Source organism: Phodopus roborovskii, unplaced genomic scaffold (assembly GCF_943737965.1).
Source record: "Phodopus roborovskii unplaced genomic scaffold, PHOROB, whole genome shotgun sequence".
Classification (NCBI taxonomy): domain Eukaryota; kingdom Metazoa; phylum Chordata; class Mammalia; order Rodentia; family Cricetidae; genus Phodopus; species Phodopus roborovskii.
This window is the reverse complement of record NW_026126482.1, coordinates 7851836-7869513: the sequence shown is the minus strand read 5'-3', so window position 1 is coordinate 7869513 and position 17678 is coordinate 7851836. Positions and strand designations below refer to the sequence as shown.

At 53.3% G+C, this 17678-nt stretch overlaps 4 protein-coding genes across 11 annotated transcripts in view; 2 read left to right on the top strand and 2 right to left on the bottom strand.

The window, feature by feature from the left end:
- The window catches only part of Nsd1 (nuclear receptor binding SET domain protein 1), a 106131-nt gene extending 99874 nt beyond the window's left edge, over positions 1-6257 (top strand). For 7 of the 8 annotated variants that reach the window (XM_051194233.1, XM_051194229.1, XM_051194228.1 and 4 more), the window contains one exon: positions 111-6257. In XM_051194233.1, the coding sequence (XP_051050190.1) occupies positions 111-1720 (1610 nt within the window). In that variant the 3' untranslated portion in view covers positions 1721-6257. The remainder of the gene's footprint in view (positions 1-110) is intronic. The other variant, XM_051194235.1, reaches the window with a different exon arrangement.
- Positions 6258-8118: 1861 nt separating this feature from the next.
- Positions 8119-9743, bottom strand: Rab24 (RAB24, member RAS oncogene family). Its single transcript, XM_051194226.1, has 8 exons — positions 9533-9743; positions 9385-9453; positions 9110-9188; positions 8938-9005; positions 8756-8855; positions 8521-8571; positions 8325-8387; positions 8119-8216 (listed from the first exon to the last, which is right to left on the bottom strand). The coding sequence occupies exons 1-8, from the start codon at positions 9647-9649 to the stop codon at positions 8152-8154; spliced, it is 612 nt and encodes a 203-aa protein (XP_051050183.1). The 5' UTR covers positions 9650-9743; the 3' UTR covers positions 8119-8151.
- Positions 9744-10003: 260 nt separating this feature from the next.
- Positions 10004-12797, top strand: Prelid1 (PRELI domain containing 1). The gene is made up of 5 exons (XM_051194225.1): positions 10004-10260; positions 10789-11014; positions 11758-11871; positions 11960-12038; positions 12323-12797. The coding sequence occupies exons 1-5, from the start codon at positions 10169-10171 to the stop codon at positions 12463-12465; spliced, it is 654 nt and encodes a 217-aa protein (XP_051050182.1). The 5' UTR covers positions 10004-10168; the 3' UTR covers positions 12466-12797.
- Positions 12798-12986: 189 nt separating this feature from the next.
- Mxd3 (MAX dimerization protein 3) lies at positions 12987-16689 on the bottom strand. Its single transcript, XM_051194086.1, has 6 exons — positions 16581-16689; positions 16271-16376; positions 15600-15629; positions 15366-15480; positions 13463-13646; positions 12987-13380 (listed from the first exon to the last, which is right to left on the bottom strand). Exons 1-6 carry the CDS (start codon positions 16648-16650, stop codon positions 13271-13273), a joined length of 615 nt encoding a protein of 204 aa, XP_051050043.1. The 5' UTR covers positions 16651-16689; the 3' UTR covers positions 12987-13270.
- Between the last annotated feature and the right edge of the window lie 989 nt (positions 16690-17678).

The following is a 17678-nucleotide window of genomic DNA, read 5'->3' as shown; positions in this document are numbered from 1 at the left end:
TGTGGCAGTCTGAAGGAGGCTTTGCAGCCACTCTGTGGACCAGTCTCAGAGCTGTTGCTCATCTCTCGTGCATCGATTTCCCCTAAGCTTTTGTTCACTCTTGTTTGCAGGGAAGTGGGAGTGTCCTTGGCACCAGTGTGACGTATGTGGGAAGGAAGCCGCCTCATTTTGTGAGATGTGCCCCAGCTCCTTTTGCAAGCAGCATCGAGAAGGGATGCTTTTCATTTCCAAGCTTGATGGGCGTCTGTCTTGTACTGAGCATGACCCCTGTGGGCCCAACCCTCTGGAGCCAGGGGAAATCCGTGAGTATGTGCCTCCCCCAGTGCCGCTGCCTCCAAGCCCCAGCACCCAACTGACAGAGCAGTCGTCAGGGTTGGCTACTAAGGGGCCCAAGATGTCTGATCAGCCACCTACTGATGCCACTCAGATGCTGCCAGTCTCCAAAAAAGCCCTGACAGGGACTTGTCAGAGGTCACTGCTACCTGAAAGGCCTGAGAGGACTGAGCCTAGTTCCCACCCTTTAGCTAGGGTCAGAGACCTTGCTGGGTCGGGGACTAAATCCCAGTCCTTGGTATCCAGCCAGAGGCCACAGGACAGGCCCCCTGCTAAAGAAGGACCAAGACCTCAGCCATCTGACAAACCCTCTTCAGTGACCAAGCCAAGCTCCTCACCCTCAGTCAGGCCCCTGCCACTGGAAAGACCTGTGGGAATGATTGACCCAAGACTGGATAAATCCATAGGTGCTGCCAGCCCCAAGTCCCAGTCAGTGGAGAAAACCCCAGCCCCCACTGGCCTGAGACTTTCACCACCAGACAGACTGCTGACCACCAGCAGTCCCAAGTCTCAGATTTCTGACAGGCCCCCAGATAAATGCCATGCCTCTCTGACCCAGAGACTTCCCCCTCCTGAGAAGGTACTGTCAGCTGTGGTCCAGTCTCTGGTAGCTAAAGAAAAAGCACTCAGGCCTGTGGACCAGAACACTCAGTCAAAGCACAGAGCCACTCTAGTGATGGACCTGATAGACCTAACTCCTCGCCAGAAGGAGCGGGCTGCTTCTCCTCATGAAGTCACAGCACAGGCTGAGGAGAAGATGCCAGTGTTGGAGCCAAGCTCATGGCCATCTAGCAAAGGTCTGGGGCATATGCCACGAGCTGTGGAGAAAAGCAGCATGTCCGATTCCCTCCAGCCTGCCGGAAAAGCAGCAGCTCCTTCAGAACACCCTTGGCAAGCTGTTAAATCACTCACCCAGGCCAGACTTCTTTCTCCACCTTCTGCCAAGGCATTTTTATATGATTCAGCAACTCAAGCCTCAGGAAGAGCCCCTGTGGGAGCTGAGCAGACCCCCGGACCTCCCAGCCCAGCACCGGGCCTGGTTAAACAGATGAAGCAGCTATCTAGAGGACTTACTGCCAAGAGTGGGCAGTCCTTCAGGTCTCTTGGGAAGATACCAGCTTCTCTCCCCAATGAAGAGAAGAAGTTGGCAACCACAGAACAGAGTCCCTGGGGCCTTGGGAAAGCCTCACCAGGGGCAGGGCTTTGGCCCATAGTGGCTGGACAAACACTAGCCCAGGCTTGCTGGTCTGCTGGGGGCACACAGACATTGGCACAAACTTGTTGGTCCCTTGGAAGAGGGCAAGACCCCAAACCAGAGCAAAATACAATTCAAGCTCTTAACCAGGCTCCTTCTAGTCGCAAATATGCAGAATCAGAACAGAAATAATACAGTAAACATCACATAACCAGGCAAGCTGTCCCCAGGGTACCATTTTGGGGAGGTAAATCTTTTTTTTTTTTTTTTCCCCTTCTTGAAAAACCAGACATATTCCCACATTTCCACTGTTCTTCTCTCCTTATCCCCAACGCTCAGAACTCTCGTGACATTAGCCCATGGGGACTTGTGGTTGTGTGAACCATGTATGGAAATTCGACGGGCCCCAGTCAAGGAGACAGACAGACTTGAGTCTCTTTGCCCTAACTTTTACATATGGTCAACTTAAAATAAAAAGTCCACTCTGGAATCAAGCATGGAATTCAATTCCACTGGTCAAGTTGGAAAGTATAGGGGCTCTCAAGGCTATTTCCCTGGCCCTGCAGTGCCCCATTAAGAACACCTGATAAACCTTTAGGAGGATCTGATGTTCATTCAAATCACTGGCAGTTTCCTGAGTATTGATGTGTGCTAGGTCAGGAGGCTAGTCATTCGTGTAAGACAGAATTACATAAGGCCTGATCCCAGTGAGCCTAACTTGCCTGCTTGGGTCCCCAGGCAGATTTCAAGGACCTGTGACCAGGGAACAACAGAAAGCACTGCTAGGCCATGGACTTCCAGGTTCGTTCTCGTGTGGGTGTGTGTGGGTGTGTGAGGGTGTGTGTGGCCCAGAATGTGTCTGTATTGAAATTATGTTTCCCTTTTGGAACATGCATGCATGTATGTGCATGTGTGTGCCTTCAGAGCTCTTCTCTATAAATGGAAGGTGCTACATCAAGGTGAGCTCCTGGCTAGGGCAGCTGCTGCAATCTCTGTGTATTGCAGTCTGAAAATTTGTCCTTGGAGGGTGTCTGGTTAGAGGGAGCTGGTCTCTGAGAATGTAGTATCCCAGAAATGGACAAGGGCAACTGGCAAGCTTACCTTTCTTTTCTACCAATAATCCCTTTTACCAGAACCTGGCCCATCCATCTGCATTTCCTCAAACACTCAGGTGCTTTCAGAGTTCAGTCTTGGGCAGTGGACATAGGGAATTTCTGGCAAGCTCCTAGTAAAACACACCACCTTCAAGAATCGTGTCAGATCGTGGTGGAAATGTTTTCCTGGTCTCATGCCCTCCTAACTGAAGGGAGGGAACCCTCTCCACCTCCCTGTGAATGGCTGTGCTTTCTCTTAGAGAGCATGTCCTCATAACTTAGCTTAATGGCAAGTCAGAATCCTTCCCCAAGACTGGAGAGATGTGTTTGGAGCAATGTCCAATCTAAGAGATGACTCCTCATAACTGCTGATTATCTGTTACTGCTGCCCTGAGCTGGGGCCCAAGGGCTGGGAATCTGTTGGTGCTACCCTGCCCTAGGGTGTCCCCAGCTCATAAACTGCCAACAGGAAGTGCTGTTTGGCTAGTTCAATCACACCCACCTGCCCTTTGTCCTCGGACCATGTGTTTGTTTACCTGTCTGCTTTGCCAACTTAGTATCTATCTTTAGCCAACAAATGACATTTCCTGGCCAAAATATCTGGCCTTTCTGTCTCTGTTAACAGCCTTTACCCTCAGCAGGGCTCTGCTTTGCCCTAGCTTCCTCCTCCCTAAATTCCTGTTGAGGTTAGCTCTCTTCACTTCTCCAGAGAAAAGAACAGTGGTGGTTATAGAAACATTTGTGCTTTATATAAAAGTTGAGAGTAGTATCTGCTTTTATTTTCCCAAGTCTGTCTCTGGGGTGCAGACACTTGAATTCAGGCGGAGGGGTGAGGCTAGGACAGGGCTGTCCCAAGTTTGGGGCTAATCCCTGTGCTTCACTGAGACCTCAGAGTCTCTTCTCTGAATTACCCCTGCCTAGCGCTCCGCTTTCACCCTCTCTCCACATCAGCGTGAAAAGCTCTGTTCAAAAGGAAGAGAAAACATAAAGCATCTTATTTTCTTTTTTTAAAAAAAAAAAATTTTAAACCATGAAGAAAGTATTTTTAAAGAAATTCACCCAGGATATTAAAGTTCACTATATTGCGTATTTATCATGTGTGAGAATGTAAGTGTAACTGCAGCTAGTAGGCCCCTCCCAGATTGCTTAGGTTGTGTGAGTAGCTTTGCTTGGTGCCAGCCCTGTGCCCTTTGCTCTCCTGTCCTCTGTAGTTGTGATCAGAAGAAGATAACTGCACTGCACTGTCACGAGTCTCCTTTCACTATGTTGTGTGTTTGATACCGTAGCTCTGTTTCATGAAATAAACTGTGAATTGGGGGTGGGGTGGGGGGTGCAGGCTATGTAAAAATTTTAAGTGGAGAAGTTTGGTTTTGACATAGCTTCTCCAAAATAGGTTTCAGTGGGTAATTGGCTTTGACAGCTGTCTAGAAATGTCTCACAGGACAGGAGGGAGGGATGGAGGTCACGATTGGCCACATGTGTTTTGATATTTCCATGCACCACCATTCTTTGGAGCCTTCCTTCCAAACGCGCTGGGGAAACACCTTTGAGCTGTGTCCTTGTGAGGTACAGGAGTGGGAGCGTGGGTGAGCGGCCCTTGTAATGACAGGCACACCCTGTGCAGTGCCACTGTGGCTGCTGAATGGAGGCCCCAGAGAGCAGCATGAGAGTAGTGTTAAGACTGGCAGTGGTCACTGTCCTTTAGTAACATGAATGCTTGGGGAGGGGTGTGACAGGGGAAGAGGGTGACCTTGCAGTTATTCTGGACTGCTTCTGAATCCTATAATAGCCCTTTCTCTGAGGGTGTGAATTGATAACAGAGAAAATCTATTAGAAACTTCTGACCATTGAACAGGTGGTACTTTGGCATTGACGTTTGGCTGGGTGCTTGAAATTTGGATGGCCAGAGAGTCAGTCTGCCTCTGAGACAGCACCCAGGAAGTACTTTCCAGGGACAAGCCAAAGGCAGAAATGCTCCTAGGTAGTAACTAAAACTTCTCTTTTTTTAAGTTAGGTCAAAATATAAGGGAATTGTTGAAATTTGCATCCAAAACTTCATTTGTTCCTCCTGTTGGAGCCAGCCAATTTTAATAGAAGATGGCCATCATTTACACACATTTTTTTTTAGATGTCTGCTTCCCTAAAATTACTGAGTTTGAAATTATTATTTAAGTCACTGTGTCAATTTTTTTAAAAACCAATTCTGTATCTTTGGTATTCATACCTTCTGCCCCACACTACAGTCTGGGCTTGACATGCAGTAGTGAGCGGTCGTAGCTCTGCACTGTGGGTTCATTAAAGCAGGACTTGCAGGTTGTGTTTCAGTGTTGTTCCAGAACTGACAGGAAGGATGTCGGGGTTGTCCATGCTGGGCAATTAGGAGAGCATTCGACTGGATGGGTCTTGGACCTGGCTCCAAAAATTGTTTTCTAAAACTTACCGGGATATTGTCATCCTCTTGGGGATGTTGTCATTGGATGAAAAGAGGCTCAATGTCCTCACCTCCTAGTTCAGAGGACAAGAGCAGCAGCAGGAACTTCCTAATAAATATCCCAAGTCATTTAGACCTAGGTAGCTACTGCAGGGGCTTTGATTGGCTGTGACCAGTTTGCTCTCAACTGAGTTTCCTAGGTCAGTGCAGAAGTTCTAGTGTAAAATGAAATACAAATAATTGCTTTGTACACAAAACAATGTAATGATGGTGCTAATCTCATGGTATAAACAAGCACTGCCAAGGGCTGAGGGAATGGTGACTTGAGAAACGCATGTTCCCATTTGGGAAGATAATTTATATCGGTTCTTTTTAGCTCTGTGAGAGATAGTCAGCAGGTATCATTTGATGCCTGCCAACCCAACCCTGGAGTGTTTAGTACAATCCAGAGGTGGAAGAGATGATCCCATATCCAAATGATGACCATTGAGTTCTCAGGGCTAGGGTCACCTTTGTGCCGTCCTGCCTAGGACAGGTTAGAAGAGAGCTATGGGTGTGGGGTCCTTTACCTTCTGCTTCTCTACCTCTTCCCCTCTCTCGGCAGCATCTCATTTGCTTATGAGCAAGGTCAATGTTTCTTAAGAAAGTTGGAAGAGCTTATTTTATTTAGACAACTACAACCTCAAAAGAGATGCTTCCTTACCAACAGAAGCAAAACATACTAAACTCTTTTGTGGTACTTCCCCTAAATAGCCTTCCTGTCACTATGAGGGGCTCCAGGAGTAGCTCCTGGGAGCTTAGCACAGCTCAGACAGGGAGACAATGGGAGCACAGTAAAAACCAAGGGTCCTGGTGCTGTGTTCCAGGGTGAACAGAGTAGGTGGTCTCCGTGTTGTGGTGTTGCCGCCTTATGTGTGTAGGTGAGTGTGGAAGTTGGGTGAGTACAGCACCTAGGAGCTCACGGAAAAGCAGCCTTTTAGGTCTTGGGGAAGAAAGCTAACTAGAAAGCTATATTTTTTAAATGGGGAAAAGGATTCAGCCAAGGTTCATCACTGTGTTCTCTCACCTCCCAACAGATTGTCAGCTGGAAGTGAACCTCCTAGTGAAAGAGGGGAGCCCTGTGCTAGGAGCCCCCATAAACATGTACTGTAATTCTCTGTATATAGAAAAAATTACTGTAAAGTAAAGTTTAACTTTACTCTTATGGCCCTTGCCCTGTGTTTTTATTGTCTCTGGGGAGATGTAGCTGAAATCAGAGGACTGACTGGTTTGGGTTAGGAGCAGGAGCCAACCTGAGCCCTTGAAGTACTTGAAGGTTGGCATGGTTTCCCCCCAGATGCCACCAGCTGCTAAGCATTCTTCCTTACTATTGGGAATGGCTGGTGTTAGTTTCAGTCTCCTTCACAGGATTCCTCTACTATTCAAGGGGCTCTTCTTTGTTTTTGTTTAGGGGTTATTTGTTTTTTTGTATTTTTTCAAGATAGGAATTTCTCTGTGTAGCCCTGGCTGTCTTGGAACTCAATCTGCAGACCAATCTGGCTTCAAACTCAGAGATCTGCCTGCCTCAGCCTCCTGAGGGCTAGGGTTAAAGCCAAGTGCTGCCGAAGCCACCCTCAAGGGTATTTTGAGGGATTATTTTTAAAGAGAAATGAAACCAATACATTGGGTTGTTTTTAACACAAAAATTCAAAATCCAGGTTAACCTCAAGCTAGTTTTCCTCTTGCCTCAGCTGCCTGGTTGCTTAGATGACAGAAATACACTATTATGCCTAGTGCAAAAATGCCCTCTGGGCAGGAACTGATACCTAAATAGGACAGCAGAGGCAAAGGGGCCCCTAGCTGGAGCCACACCCTGACACTAACAACTGGAAAGGCCTGCAGTACATTCCCTCCTGTCAAACAGGAAGTATGTGCCCACTTGACACTGGCACAGCTTTTAGTGCATCTCTGATTGACACTGGCACAGCTTTTAGTGTATCTCTGACCCTGAACAAACTGGCAGTTGTGTCCGGTTTCTTTTTCTCAACTTACTTAGGGGTTTGTGCTGGCCTGGAACTCAACAGACACACCTGCCTCTGAACCCTGGCGCTGGGATTAAAGGCGGGCCACCACTCTGCCTTCCAGTCTTTTGTTGGGGGGGGGGGCTGTGTGTGTGTGGTTTTCTTTCTTTTTCAAAATAGGGTTCCCCTGTATAGTGCCGGCTGTCCTGAAACTCAATTTGTAGACCAGGCTGGCCTCGAACTTGACAGATCAACCTGACGGCCTCCCTAGTGCTGGGATTAAAGGCATGCACTGCTGTGCCACCACCCAGTTTCAAGTCCCTTCAATACATTAAACTATCTTGGATCCATAAGGCCTTGACTTGCAGAAGTACTGACTGCCTCTTGTTAAATGCACTACAGGGTGTTGAGGGAAGCTGAGGGCTTACGCAGCCTGAGCCACAGGTCTAGACATGAGACAAGTAGAGCTGGCCAAACTACCTTGACTTAAGGTTGGCAATGGCCGAACCTTTGATCTGTGGGCACAATTGCTCTCATGAGCTTTGTACCCCTCCATCCCAGCTACGAAGGAGGCGGCTGTGCTATCTGGTGAAATGTCTGCCTCGTATGTTAGAAGCCCTGGGGTCTGCTCTCCATGAACATATGCAAGTACACATGGATGTGGGGTGTAAGAGCCCATTGCTTCTCCATGGTTTCAGTGACAATTAACTTGGTTTCCAAACGGTAAGTCCTACAGGAAGTGAGGTCACACAGGTGGCCCCAGGAACAACCAGGTGCTGTGACACCCAGTGCATACATCAGGGAAGGGCTGTGAGTCACGGTGCATCCATTTTATTTACAGTTCAGAAGCTACTTAAGTAATCTGACAAGTCCTGTCCAGGATAGACGCCTGGGATTCAAATCAGCCCTTATCCCTCTTCATGCCCACAGTCTGCCCAATACATCCTCCGTTCCATGGGCCAGCACAGGCAGGTGCCACCTCTGCTGCCACGGGCACCTGGAGTAGCTCAGACACTCGACCATGCCAGCCCAGACAAGAATTGGGTCCAGCCCCTCTGGGGAATTCATTTAATTCTCCCAAGCCAGATGAGTTGTGCCTCAGTGGTGACAACAGCTGTAGAAGTAAGGGTTTGCCTTCTGGCTCAGATCCACACCTTTGTCCTCTGTCAAAGAGAGAGGTGGCTGAGCACCATGGTGGCAGGTAAACAGGTAAGGGCAACAGCTAGAGACCATGAGCCTAGAGGAAATCTTAAAGGGTAGGAAGTACACACCTGTCATCACCTGGAAGGCAGCCACACTGACGTAATCCTCTGCCACTTTCTGGAAGAGCTCGTCTGGCAAGCAAATATCAGTGAGGTCCCCATGCCAGCAGCCTTGGGAACCCAAAATGACCCAGCCAGCCCTCTGGACCTTTTTTCCTCCAGTGTTCTGCCTGCTCCTGCTGGCAGGCCTCAAGACAACACTCACCCACACTCTGGCCTGTCTTGCTGGATGTTTCAAAGAGCTGGGCTTTGATATCTGCAAAGAGAAATGACTAAGTCTTCATACTTGAAGATCAGACCTATGTGTAGCTTGGTCCCATAGGTTCAAGAAGAGCAGAGAACAGCCTAGGCTGTCAGCTGTCAGTCTTCCGTCCTGGTGATCCACTCAAGCAGGTATTGCCCACCCCCTGCCCCACACTCAAAGACTTTAGAACAGGTACTATCTGCATAGTCTTGGACATCATGGAAGTCTACACGGCGGCGGCGCCTGTCTTCCTCCAGCAGGTCACTTTTAGTGCCACATAGGTAGATTTGACAACCCTGTAGCAGAAGACAAGGCTGAGATTTATCTGCAAAGACCAACAGAGTCCCTGTGGCTGATCTGTAAGAGCTGGCCACCTACCTCCTCTAAACTGCGCAGCTCCTTCACCCAAAACTTGGCTCTCTCAAAGCTGCTGCTGTCAGTGAGGTCTTGGTAGAGATCAGACAGAAACAACCAAGGATCAGTGGCTTCCCTCGGATGCTGGCTTGTAACCCAACCCTTACTTGGAACAGGCCAGAATCCAACCCCTTACCATAACAGACAATAGCAGCTTTCGCACCCCGGTAATAGATTCTGCTCATGGCTTCATAGCGTTCAGATCCTGCTGTGTCCTGGCAGGTGAAGGGACTTAATGAGCTCCTCCATAAAACTACGAACTGGGCCCGCGTCTTCCAGAACCCCCCCCCTTTTTTTCCCAATGGGTATGGGGAAGGAAAAACAACCTCTATGACGCTCCAGTTGGCTAGTTTAAGACACCAAACCTCGGGGATGGTTTTGCTCAAAGCTATATAGCCCCAAGGGACTTACCCAGATACCCAGAGTCACCGTCCGGTCCCCAACGCACATCACCTTTGCCACGAAGGCAGCCCCGATGGTCTGCAACCAGGGAAGAGATAAGAGTCGGATGCAGGCCGGCCCCCTTCTTCCCAGGCCTGGTCCGGAGGGATCCACTCACGTTCTGATAGGGGCCCACCAGGAAGCGGTCGTGCACGTATCGCTCCACCAGGCTCGTCTTGCCCACGTATTCCTTGCCCAGCATAACCACCTTGACGTCCACGCGCTGCCCGCTCATGCTCCCGGGGCCGCCTCACACGTCAGGGTCCGCGCGGCCCAGGCAGAGCCCGAGCCTCAGACCCTAACCCCGAGGGCTCGCACCTCACAGGCCCCGGCGCCTCGGCCCGGGCCGCTCCGTCCCTCGCGGGGACGCGGACAGCGCCCTCCACCGCGCCGCAGGGCCCCGGGCCGCTCACCCGCGCCGCAGCCGCTGCCACTGACGCTCGGCGACGCGGGGGTCACCGCCTGAGAGCGAGGTCCCTGCAGCTGACTGCAACCCGCACCCCGGCGCTGGGTGGCAGGAGGCGGGACTTCCGGTCCCGTGCCGCGGACGCCGGAAGCGGCCTATCCTGCCGGGCCGGCGCCGGAAGCGTCGCGCAGTCCCGTAGTTCCCTCATGGCGGCGGTGGGGACCTGGGCGCGGCGCGGCGGAGACTGAGCTGCGAGCCTGGCGGGCGTGCGCCGAGCCTCGTGCCCCCCCAGCCCCGGGCTCTTCACCCTGATGCTGCGCGGGTGCTGAGCCCGCCCGGGTCGGGACGATGGTGAAGTATTTCCTGGGCCAGAGCGTGCTCCGGAGTTCCTGGGACCAAGTGTTCGCTGCCTTCTGGCAACGGTACCCGAATCCCTATAGGTAGGTGGTAGAGCGAACCCCCTCCCTTCCGGAGATCCGAGCGTTGGCCGTCTAGAGTACTGGGGCCAGGAGAGGCTGGTGTCGCTGGAACCGTGGCCACAGTTAGGGCACAGCATTAAGATTGGGACCAGCCTGCAAGGCCCTCGAAGACGACTTTCCGGGTTGTGAATTACATGAGGCTCTGGATGTCCGCTCTGTGGTCTCAAGGTGGTGAGGCAGAAGAGGCGGCCGCACGGGAGTCAAGAGTTACCTGGGGGTTGGAGACCCTGGCGGTGGCCTGCTCACCTGCCCTTGGCGCTCCCTAGTGGTGCAGATCTTGAGATTGGAATGCCTCAGAAACCAGGTCAGGGAGGAGGAGGGATTTGGAATTTGCCCGGGGATAGGTTCAGCATACTCTTAACTCTGAACCCGGGTAACAGAGCACTCTGTAAGATTGCAGGAAGTCTTGACCTGGGCTCCAAACAGGAACCCGTGAACAGTTGATCAGGGGCAGACCTCTGAGAATCATGTTTATTGTCACACGTGCAGCAAACATGTCTTAACCGAAGACATCGTGCACCGGGAGGTGACCCCTGACCAGAAGCTTCTGTCCCGGAGACTCCTGACCAAGACCAACAGGATGCCACGTTGGGCAGAGCGACTGTTTCCTGCCAACGTTGCCCACTCGGTGTACATCCTGGAGGACTCGATTGTGGACCCGAAGAATCAGACCATGACCACCTTCACCTGGAACATCAACCACGCCCGGCTGATGGTGAGACCTCCTTTGGACCCTTCAGATCGCAGGCGAGAGAGTTGTGGAGTTACTGTGGCCTAAAGCAGGTTTAGAGTACCGATGAGCAAAGTCTGTCGAGTTGCACCCTCAGATTGTCGTCGTCGTCGTCGTCCCCTCCCCCCCCTCTCAGATGATGGGGAAACACTTTTCAGAACTTGTTTCAAGTGCTGCACGCAAAACACTTAGTTGTGTGACGTGCATGCACATAGATAGGGTGGACGCTGGGGGAGAAAGGGCTGTGACTAGGTAGCCAACAGGCACAGTGGTGTGTTTGTGATTACTATCTTTGTGTTGTTCAAGAAGTTGCCAATCACTTTGATAAAGAAAGCTGTGATTATCAGGTGTAGGTGTGTGTGGGTGTGTGTGTGTGCGTAATGCCAGAGAGCTCGGAGAGAGTGCAGAAGGCAGACTAGAAACACTGCATGTCTGGATCCTTAGGCCCCAAGCAAAACCCAGGATCAGGCTGGAATGCTGATCCCAAGAGACCACGGTCTACTTTTCAGGGCCAGCAAGGAGGTTGGAGATGCAGGCTGGCTTCCCTCCGACCCTGGGGATACATGGAGAATAGAAAGAATGTCCTTGTTGTTGCTTCCCCTTGTGAACGAGTGTTGAGTACAGGAAGGCAGTGCTGGCTCACGCAGCACAGTGGAAGCAGGGTTGAGTCTGGGAGTGAGCAAAGCCAACGGTGCTCCTACAGGGTGTGCACGCGATTTCCCGTGCAGGTGGTGGAGGAACGGTGTGTTTACTGCGTGAACCCTGACAACAGCGGCTGGACCGAAATCCGTCGGGAAGCCTGGGTCTCCTCTAGCTTATTTGGCGTCTCCAGAGCTGTCCAGGTAAGAGGTTTGGGGGCTGAGCGGGGCTGAGCGGGGCTGGGCTCTGGGCCATTGAGCATTTCTCCCATGCTCCTCTCTCTCCTGCCAGGAGTTTGGTCTTGCGCGGTTCAAAAGCAACGTGACCAAGACAATGAAAGGCTTTGAGTACATCTTGGCCAAGCTACAAGGTGAGAGCTCTGGACACTGCTTGGGGCGTGAAGGGACCCTCACTAGCAATGGCTAGGATGAATCTAACCCTAACCCTCAGCTTAACCAGTCATTGCCCTGAGCAGAGCCTGAGGCCCTTGTGAGTGTCTCTGGAAGGGCCGGGTGGGGGTGGGGTGGTGGGGAAGCAGGACAGTGACTTCGCCCCTCAGAAGCCTGGCCCGTAAATAGTGACTGCCTGGTTGAACAGGGATTGAGTGGGCCTTCTAGGCATCACCTGAAGCCTGCCTCCTGTCGTTTGCCACAGGTGAGGCCCCTTCCAAAACACTGGTTGAGACAGCCAAAGAGGCCAAAGAAAAAGCAAAGGAGACGGCACTGGCAGCTACCGAGAAGGCCAAGGACCTGGCCAACAAGGCCGCCACCAAGCAGCAGCAGCAGCAGCTTGTGTAGCTCCCTCCTCCCCCTTCTCACTGTACTTGACTATTAAAAGTCCACCTCCAGCCCTCTCTGCCGTCTGGTGGTGGGTCAGGGTGGTGTCCTGGTCCGCATCTGAGTACACCGGCTCGGCGTCTGCTGAGCCCAGCCTCCTTTTACCCCATTGGGCAGAAAGGTGCAGTGACTTGCCCCGGGTCACAGCGGTACGCAGGGGAAGGCATCCATGGTAGACTGTGCGCTCCTCGAGGGCAGGGCTCCTTGTTTCACGCTCTGATGTGTCCCGAGTACCCTGAACAATATTTAGCACATAACAGGCACTCAATAAACACTTGATTTGATTGGGCCCAGTTCTGGAGTCAGATAGCTTTGGTTTGGATCTGGACCTCGGGCAAGTCACGGTGAGCAGCAGCCTCCGCCCTGCATTAGACGCGCTGCCTAGCGCATGCCTGTCTGGCAGCACTGATGTTACTTCCTCTTTTGCCGGCTGTGGCTGGGACTTCCTCTTTTTCATCAGGCAAAACCATGGACGGGAACTTAGAAAAGAGGATTTTAATGAAAATACTGTGCGGTGGGGAGGGAGGCGGAGGCTCTGCCCAGGAACAAGAGGTCTACAGGCTGCTGTCCCCATGGGACATAAAATGCCCTGGGGGGGGGGGTGGCCCAGACTCAAGCTGTAAAGCTGAGCCCACAGATTCCTGTTCCACACATGGATCTTTCAGAGTCTCCATCAAGTGGGCTCTAAGCAGACCGTGGGGCTTGTGTGGGGCTCCTGCCTAGCAGGCTCAGTCCAAAGAGAAAAGGGTGTCATGGACATTGAGTGTCATAGCCAGCTACCAGCGCCGTGTGAGTAGCCGAGCCCCGGGTTAGTGCTGAATCTCGGAAGCAGCTCAGTCTCAAACACCAGGCTCTCCACATCCACCTCTGCATCCTCTGCGGAGAAGAGAGAATCCTGCCTGTCAGCAGCCCCGCCCACATGCCCACAACCCAGGCCTGCCCAGGTCGGGACACTCACCTTGGTCTGAGTCTGAGCGCTCAGAGGACAGAATGGAAGAGTCCAGGCTGTCAGCTCGCGGCCGGTCCCGCTCTCCAGCCCCAGGCAGCCCCTGGAGCTGCTCCAACTGCTGCTGCAAGGTTTGCTGTTTGCTGCGAAGCTTCTCCTTGAGCCGCTGGGCCTGCTGCTCCTGCTCCTCCAGCTTCTGCAGAACCCCAGGGACTGGTCAGATGCCCAGAGCCTGACCTTTCTGAGGCCACCAGGGCCTTTGTCTATGCCAGACAGGCAACCACATAAACCAACCAAAGGTGATTTCACATCCTCCAGGAGGCCACCACCGCCTGCCCTTCTACATACAAAGATCTGTCTAGATGGCTGTGGGTGGCTGGGTACCCCAATCTCAAATGCCTCTGGAGCCTAGTCACCCTAATAAGGGTGGAGTATAATGTAAGTACAAACTTGGAGACAGAGGCAGAGAGGCCACAGCATCCTGACAGGCAAAACTGGCTGAAGTGTATGGCCACACCTGAGCTGTATCCCATTGCTGGACATAGTCACTGCCCCGTCTCTCCTATAAATAGTGGAAAGCCACATTTTTCATGTCATGTCTTTGAAGTGCTGCCAACCAACTTAAAGTGTCGGACTACGTATGAGAGACCAGTAGTTGACTGGGTAAGCAGCTCAGTGGTAAGGTGCTTGCCCAGTGCATGCAAGCCCCATGGTTAGGTCCTCCTCCCGTACAAATAATAATTTTGTTTTTTGAAGACAAGAAGAGGAAAATAAGCCAGAACACTCAAGATGAGGTACAAGAGGATACCTGTCCTCACTTAGACTAAGATGTGGGGTTGGGTTGCCACCAAGGTAGAGGGATCCTGGGAAGCTTGCAGAGTCCAGCTTTGTGAGACAGGGAGAAAAGCCTAAAAAAGCTGTCATGGGGCTGTGTGGGACCCAAGAAAGCAAGGCCTGCATTAGGGAGTAGGTGCTGAGGCTGTGCCCTGTCAGGCTTATCCAGCTGGAGATGGACCCCGAGAGAGAGCTTACATGCAGGGTAGAAAGCAGCCTGGTAGGCGCCAAGCCAGAAGCCATGCTGCCCGGGAAGGGAAGCTGCCGGCTCTTGCAATGTGCCATCCAAAACCTGAGTCACACATTTCATCTACCTGAAAACAAGGTCAAAGGAGCTCCACGGGAGAAACAAGAGCCTGTGTGACAACCAGGACAATGAAGGTGACAGCATGCACCTATATGACAGTACACACATGCCCCACAGCCACGATTTGTTTGCTGACAATTTGTTTGCTGATGGCACAGACTGCCATGGCCATTGACTGGAGCCTGACAGAGGGGCCTAATAAATGTCTGCTGGTAAGGTAGGACGGGCATTATCCTCCTGGTCCTGAGTCTCACTCTGTTTGCTCTCATCAAATGGGCCCAGAAGGCAGGGAAAATCCTCTTTTGTTTCCAAGGCAGCTTCTAAAATGCCCACATAGCAGGCCTTGGCAGCTGCATACCCACTCGTGTCCACCAGGGGGCCTGCAGTCCCATCCAAGCAGAGGCAAGGCCAGGTGGGACCAGCTAGTGGTTCATCTCTGTCCTTTTCCTCTGGGTCTCCAACCCTGTGCACGATACCAGCAGAACCCAAACCCAGTAAGCCCTGAAGGCTGGGAGGAGAGGGCAGGTACCGCCCTCTACAGTCGCCTGAATCACATGGTTAACGAGTATTTTCAACAGCCATGTCCTCTGCGGAACTGAACAGGAAACACTTGGGGAAGGTCTCACAGCTAGGACCTAAGTAATACCATAACTCAGAAACAATTGTCTCTCACCACACAGGATGTGGGCAGGTCCCAAACCTCCAGCAAGCCCTCCACACCACACCATCCCACAGGATCTAAAAAGCACACTGGAGACACAGACAGCACCTTACCTGGATATGCATCCTGGCCCGGCGCAGCAGGCTCAGCGTGGTATAGCGGGCACAGTCAACCCCCAGGGGCATCTGCTGCCTCAGCTGCTCCAGGCACCGCTTCAGCTGGGCCCTCCTGCAGGGGAAGGGGTCTGGAGGGCAGTGCCAGCCCCACCTCACCAGCCAGAGGGAAGGCAAGGGAGGAAAGGTCTCAGAGAAATGGCCCTTGGGACCTGGTACTGCGTTAGAACTCACCTGCGTTTTTCCAGCTCATTGTGTGCGGACCTGCCAATGCCAGAAAGAGCTGAAGTGAGGGACGGCTGTCAACACGTCCACAGTCCCAGGCTACTGGCTGGTTCAGAGTCACTACAGATATCTGTGCCAAGTAAGCCTTTTGTAAGGGCCCGGGCGGGCTCATCTAAGGCACCAAAACCCCAGGCAGTGAGTGACAAGAGGAATCACAAGCACATACACCAAAAGGTACAGGTGGTGATAGGGTCTCCCTTGACAGCCAGGAAAACGGGATTCTTGAACAGATGTGACACTGGATCCAGAAACAAGTCTGCCAGGAGTCAGTAAAGGGGAAAACATTTCAAAGGAACTCCATAGGTCAAAAGTCAGAAAAGCAGAACCCTGAAGGGAGAGTTCAGGAGTGTGAGTGGACAGGGACTCAGAACTGTCTTGTTACAGTTCGCGGCACATCAAAGGAGTGTGTGAGTGTGTGTGTGTGTGCGCACGCGCGCGCGCGCACACACACACGCACACACACACACACACACGCGCGCGCACACACACACACACACACTTTTGGAGAGAGGGCATTTAGTGTAGCGTACCTGGCCCAGAAAAGCAAACGAGGAAGGGAGGAGAGTGTTGAATGGGCCAGCAGAGGACTAGCGCCCCTCCCACACTGCCCCCCTGCTCACCGCCCACTGTTCAGCGCGCCAGGAGCTGGCAGGGGTCGCTTCCTCCTCCTGTAGACAGTCCTGGGGCTGTAGTGTGGACACAGGGAAGCATAGCCGTGCTCCGCCTCTGCCAGAGAGAGGACCCAGCCCGTCAGCAGGAGCAGCGTGATGAAGGAAAGGTTTGGGCGCCAGGATCCCTTCCCCACTCACTCCCTGACTTGTCGCCCGCGAACTGCTGTGGATGTGCGGGCGGCAGCGCACCAGCTGCCCTGAGCCGGGCTCTGTCCAAGTTGGGAGCCAAATCCAGCCCGCGCGCGGGGTCTGTCCTCACCTCTCTCGCGCCTCTCCAGGAACTCCGCCGCCTGCAGCAGGACCTGGATGTTGCTGGCCACGGGTTCCATGTCGGCGACAGCCGGTGGCGAGCGGGCTGGGGATGCTAGCCCTGGAACCACTTTTGTTTCAACGTAACTGACACGGTGCCCCAAACACAGGGCCCGCCCCGCCCCCGTCCGCCCCGCCCCGCCCCGCCCCGCCCCTGGGAACCGCGACCGCCCCGCCCTGCCCCGCCCGTCCCGCCTCTTCCCGCCCAGTCTATCCCGGTCCGCGGCTCCCTCGCCCGGTGACAAGCGCTCAGCCGAGCCGGACAGCGTGGACACCGGGCGCTGCGAGCTGCCCACACTCCTGCCACCCGCAATCGCGCGGGCCTGGGTTGCACGTGCGCGCGGGCGCGGCCACGTCCTCGGGGCGGGGTCGCGGGCCACCGAGACAGGGTTGGCTGGCGCGCGGCCCCGCCCTCTCCAGCCGCGGGGCCCCGTCGGGCGGGAAAAGCCGCAGGTTTCAAATTTGAAAACCCGGACGGTGAGGGCGGGGGCGAGCAGAGAGGGACGGCGATGCGCAGGCGCCTGCGGAGGGGCGCGGGCGCAGGACACGGCGCGGTCCGTCCCGCATCTGACCCTCGTGGGTCCTCGCGGGGCCTCAGCGTCCACCGTTGGGCCGAACGAGAATCTCTCCTGCCTGCCCCGCCATTTGCAGGGAAGCTAACGTCATCGTGAGTATGTCGGTCGGTAACAGCTTCCCAAGCCAGGGCACGAAGCACACCATAAGGTCCTGGGTTCTGGAGTGACAGAATAGGGCTCCTCTCCCGCCACTGCTAAGTGTGACAACTCGGGGACCCTGAGAGCGTCGCGGAGGGGTCAGAGCTTATGCCTATGCAGTGCCCAGAAATGAAGCATCCGTCTCTCATTAGGGCCGTTGCAAGCAGACAGAACAAGACTGCCAGCCTTGTGGAGAAGGCTCCAGGAGCAGTACCACCAGGGGTAACCACACCTATGAGTCAGGAAGGGTGGGGCATTCTGAGAGTTCACTAGAGCAAAGAGGGGAGACTCTGAAAAGATGGCCTAGGTAAATACAGGCACATGCCAATCAGGCC

Coding starts and splice junctions, on each gene's coding strand:
- Rab24 (XM_051194226.1), bottom strand. CDS start 9,649: ATGAGCGGGCAGCGCGTGGACGTCAAGGTGGTTATGCTGGGCAAGGAA. Junction 8,856..8,937: donor AGCTGCGCAGTTTAGAGGAG/GTAGGTGGCCAG, acceptor CTTCTGCTACAG/GGTTGTCAAATCTACCTATG. Junction 8,572..8,755: donor TGTCCAAGACTATGCAGATA/GTACCTGTTCTA, acceptor TTCTCTTTGCAG/ATATCAAAGCCCAGCTCTTT.
- Prelid1 (XM_051194225.1), top strand. CDS start 10,169: ATGGTGAAGTATTTCCTGGGCCAGAGCGTGCTCCGGAGTTCCTGGGAC. Junction 11,872..11,959: donor GCGTCTCCAGAGCTGTCCAG/GTAAGAGGTTTG, acceptor CTCTCCTGCCAG/GAGTTTGGTCTTGCGCGGTT. Junction 12,039..12,322: donor CATCTTGGCCAAGCTACAAG/GTGAGAGCTCTG, acceptor CGTTTGCCACAG/GTGAGGCCCCTTCCAAAACA.
- Mxd3 (XM_051194086.1), bottom strand. CDS start 16,650: ATGGAACCCGTGGCCAGCAACATCCAGGTCCTGCTGCAGGCGGCGGAG. Junction 15,481..15,599: donor AATGAGCTGGAAAAACGCAG/GTGAGTTCTAAC, acceptor CTTCCCCTGCAG/GAGGGCCCAGCTGAAGCGGT. Junction 13,381..13,462: donor GCGCTCAGACTCAGACCAAG/GTGAGTGTCCCG, acceptor TCTTCTCCGCAG/AGGATGCAGAGGTGGATGTG.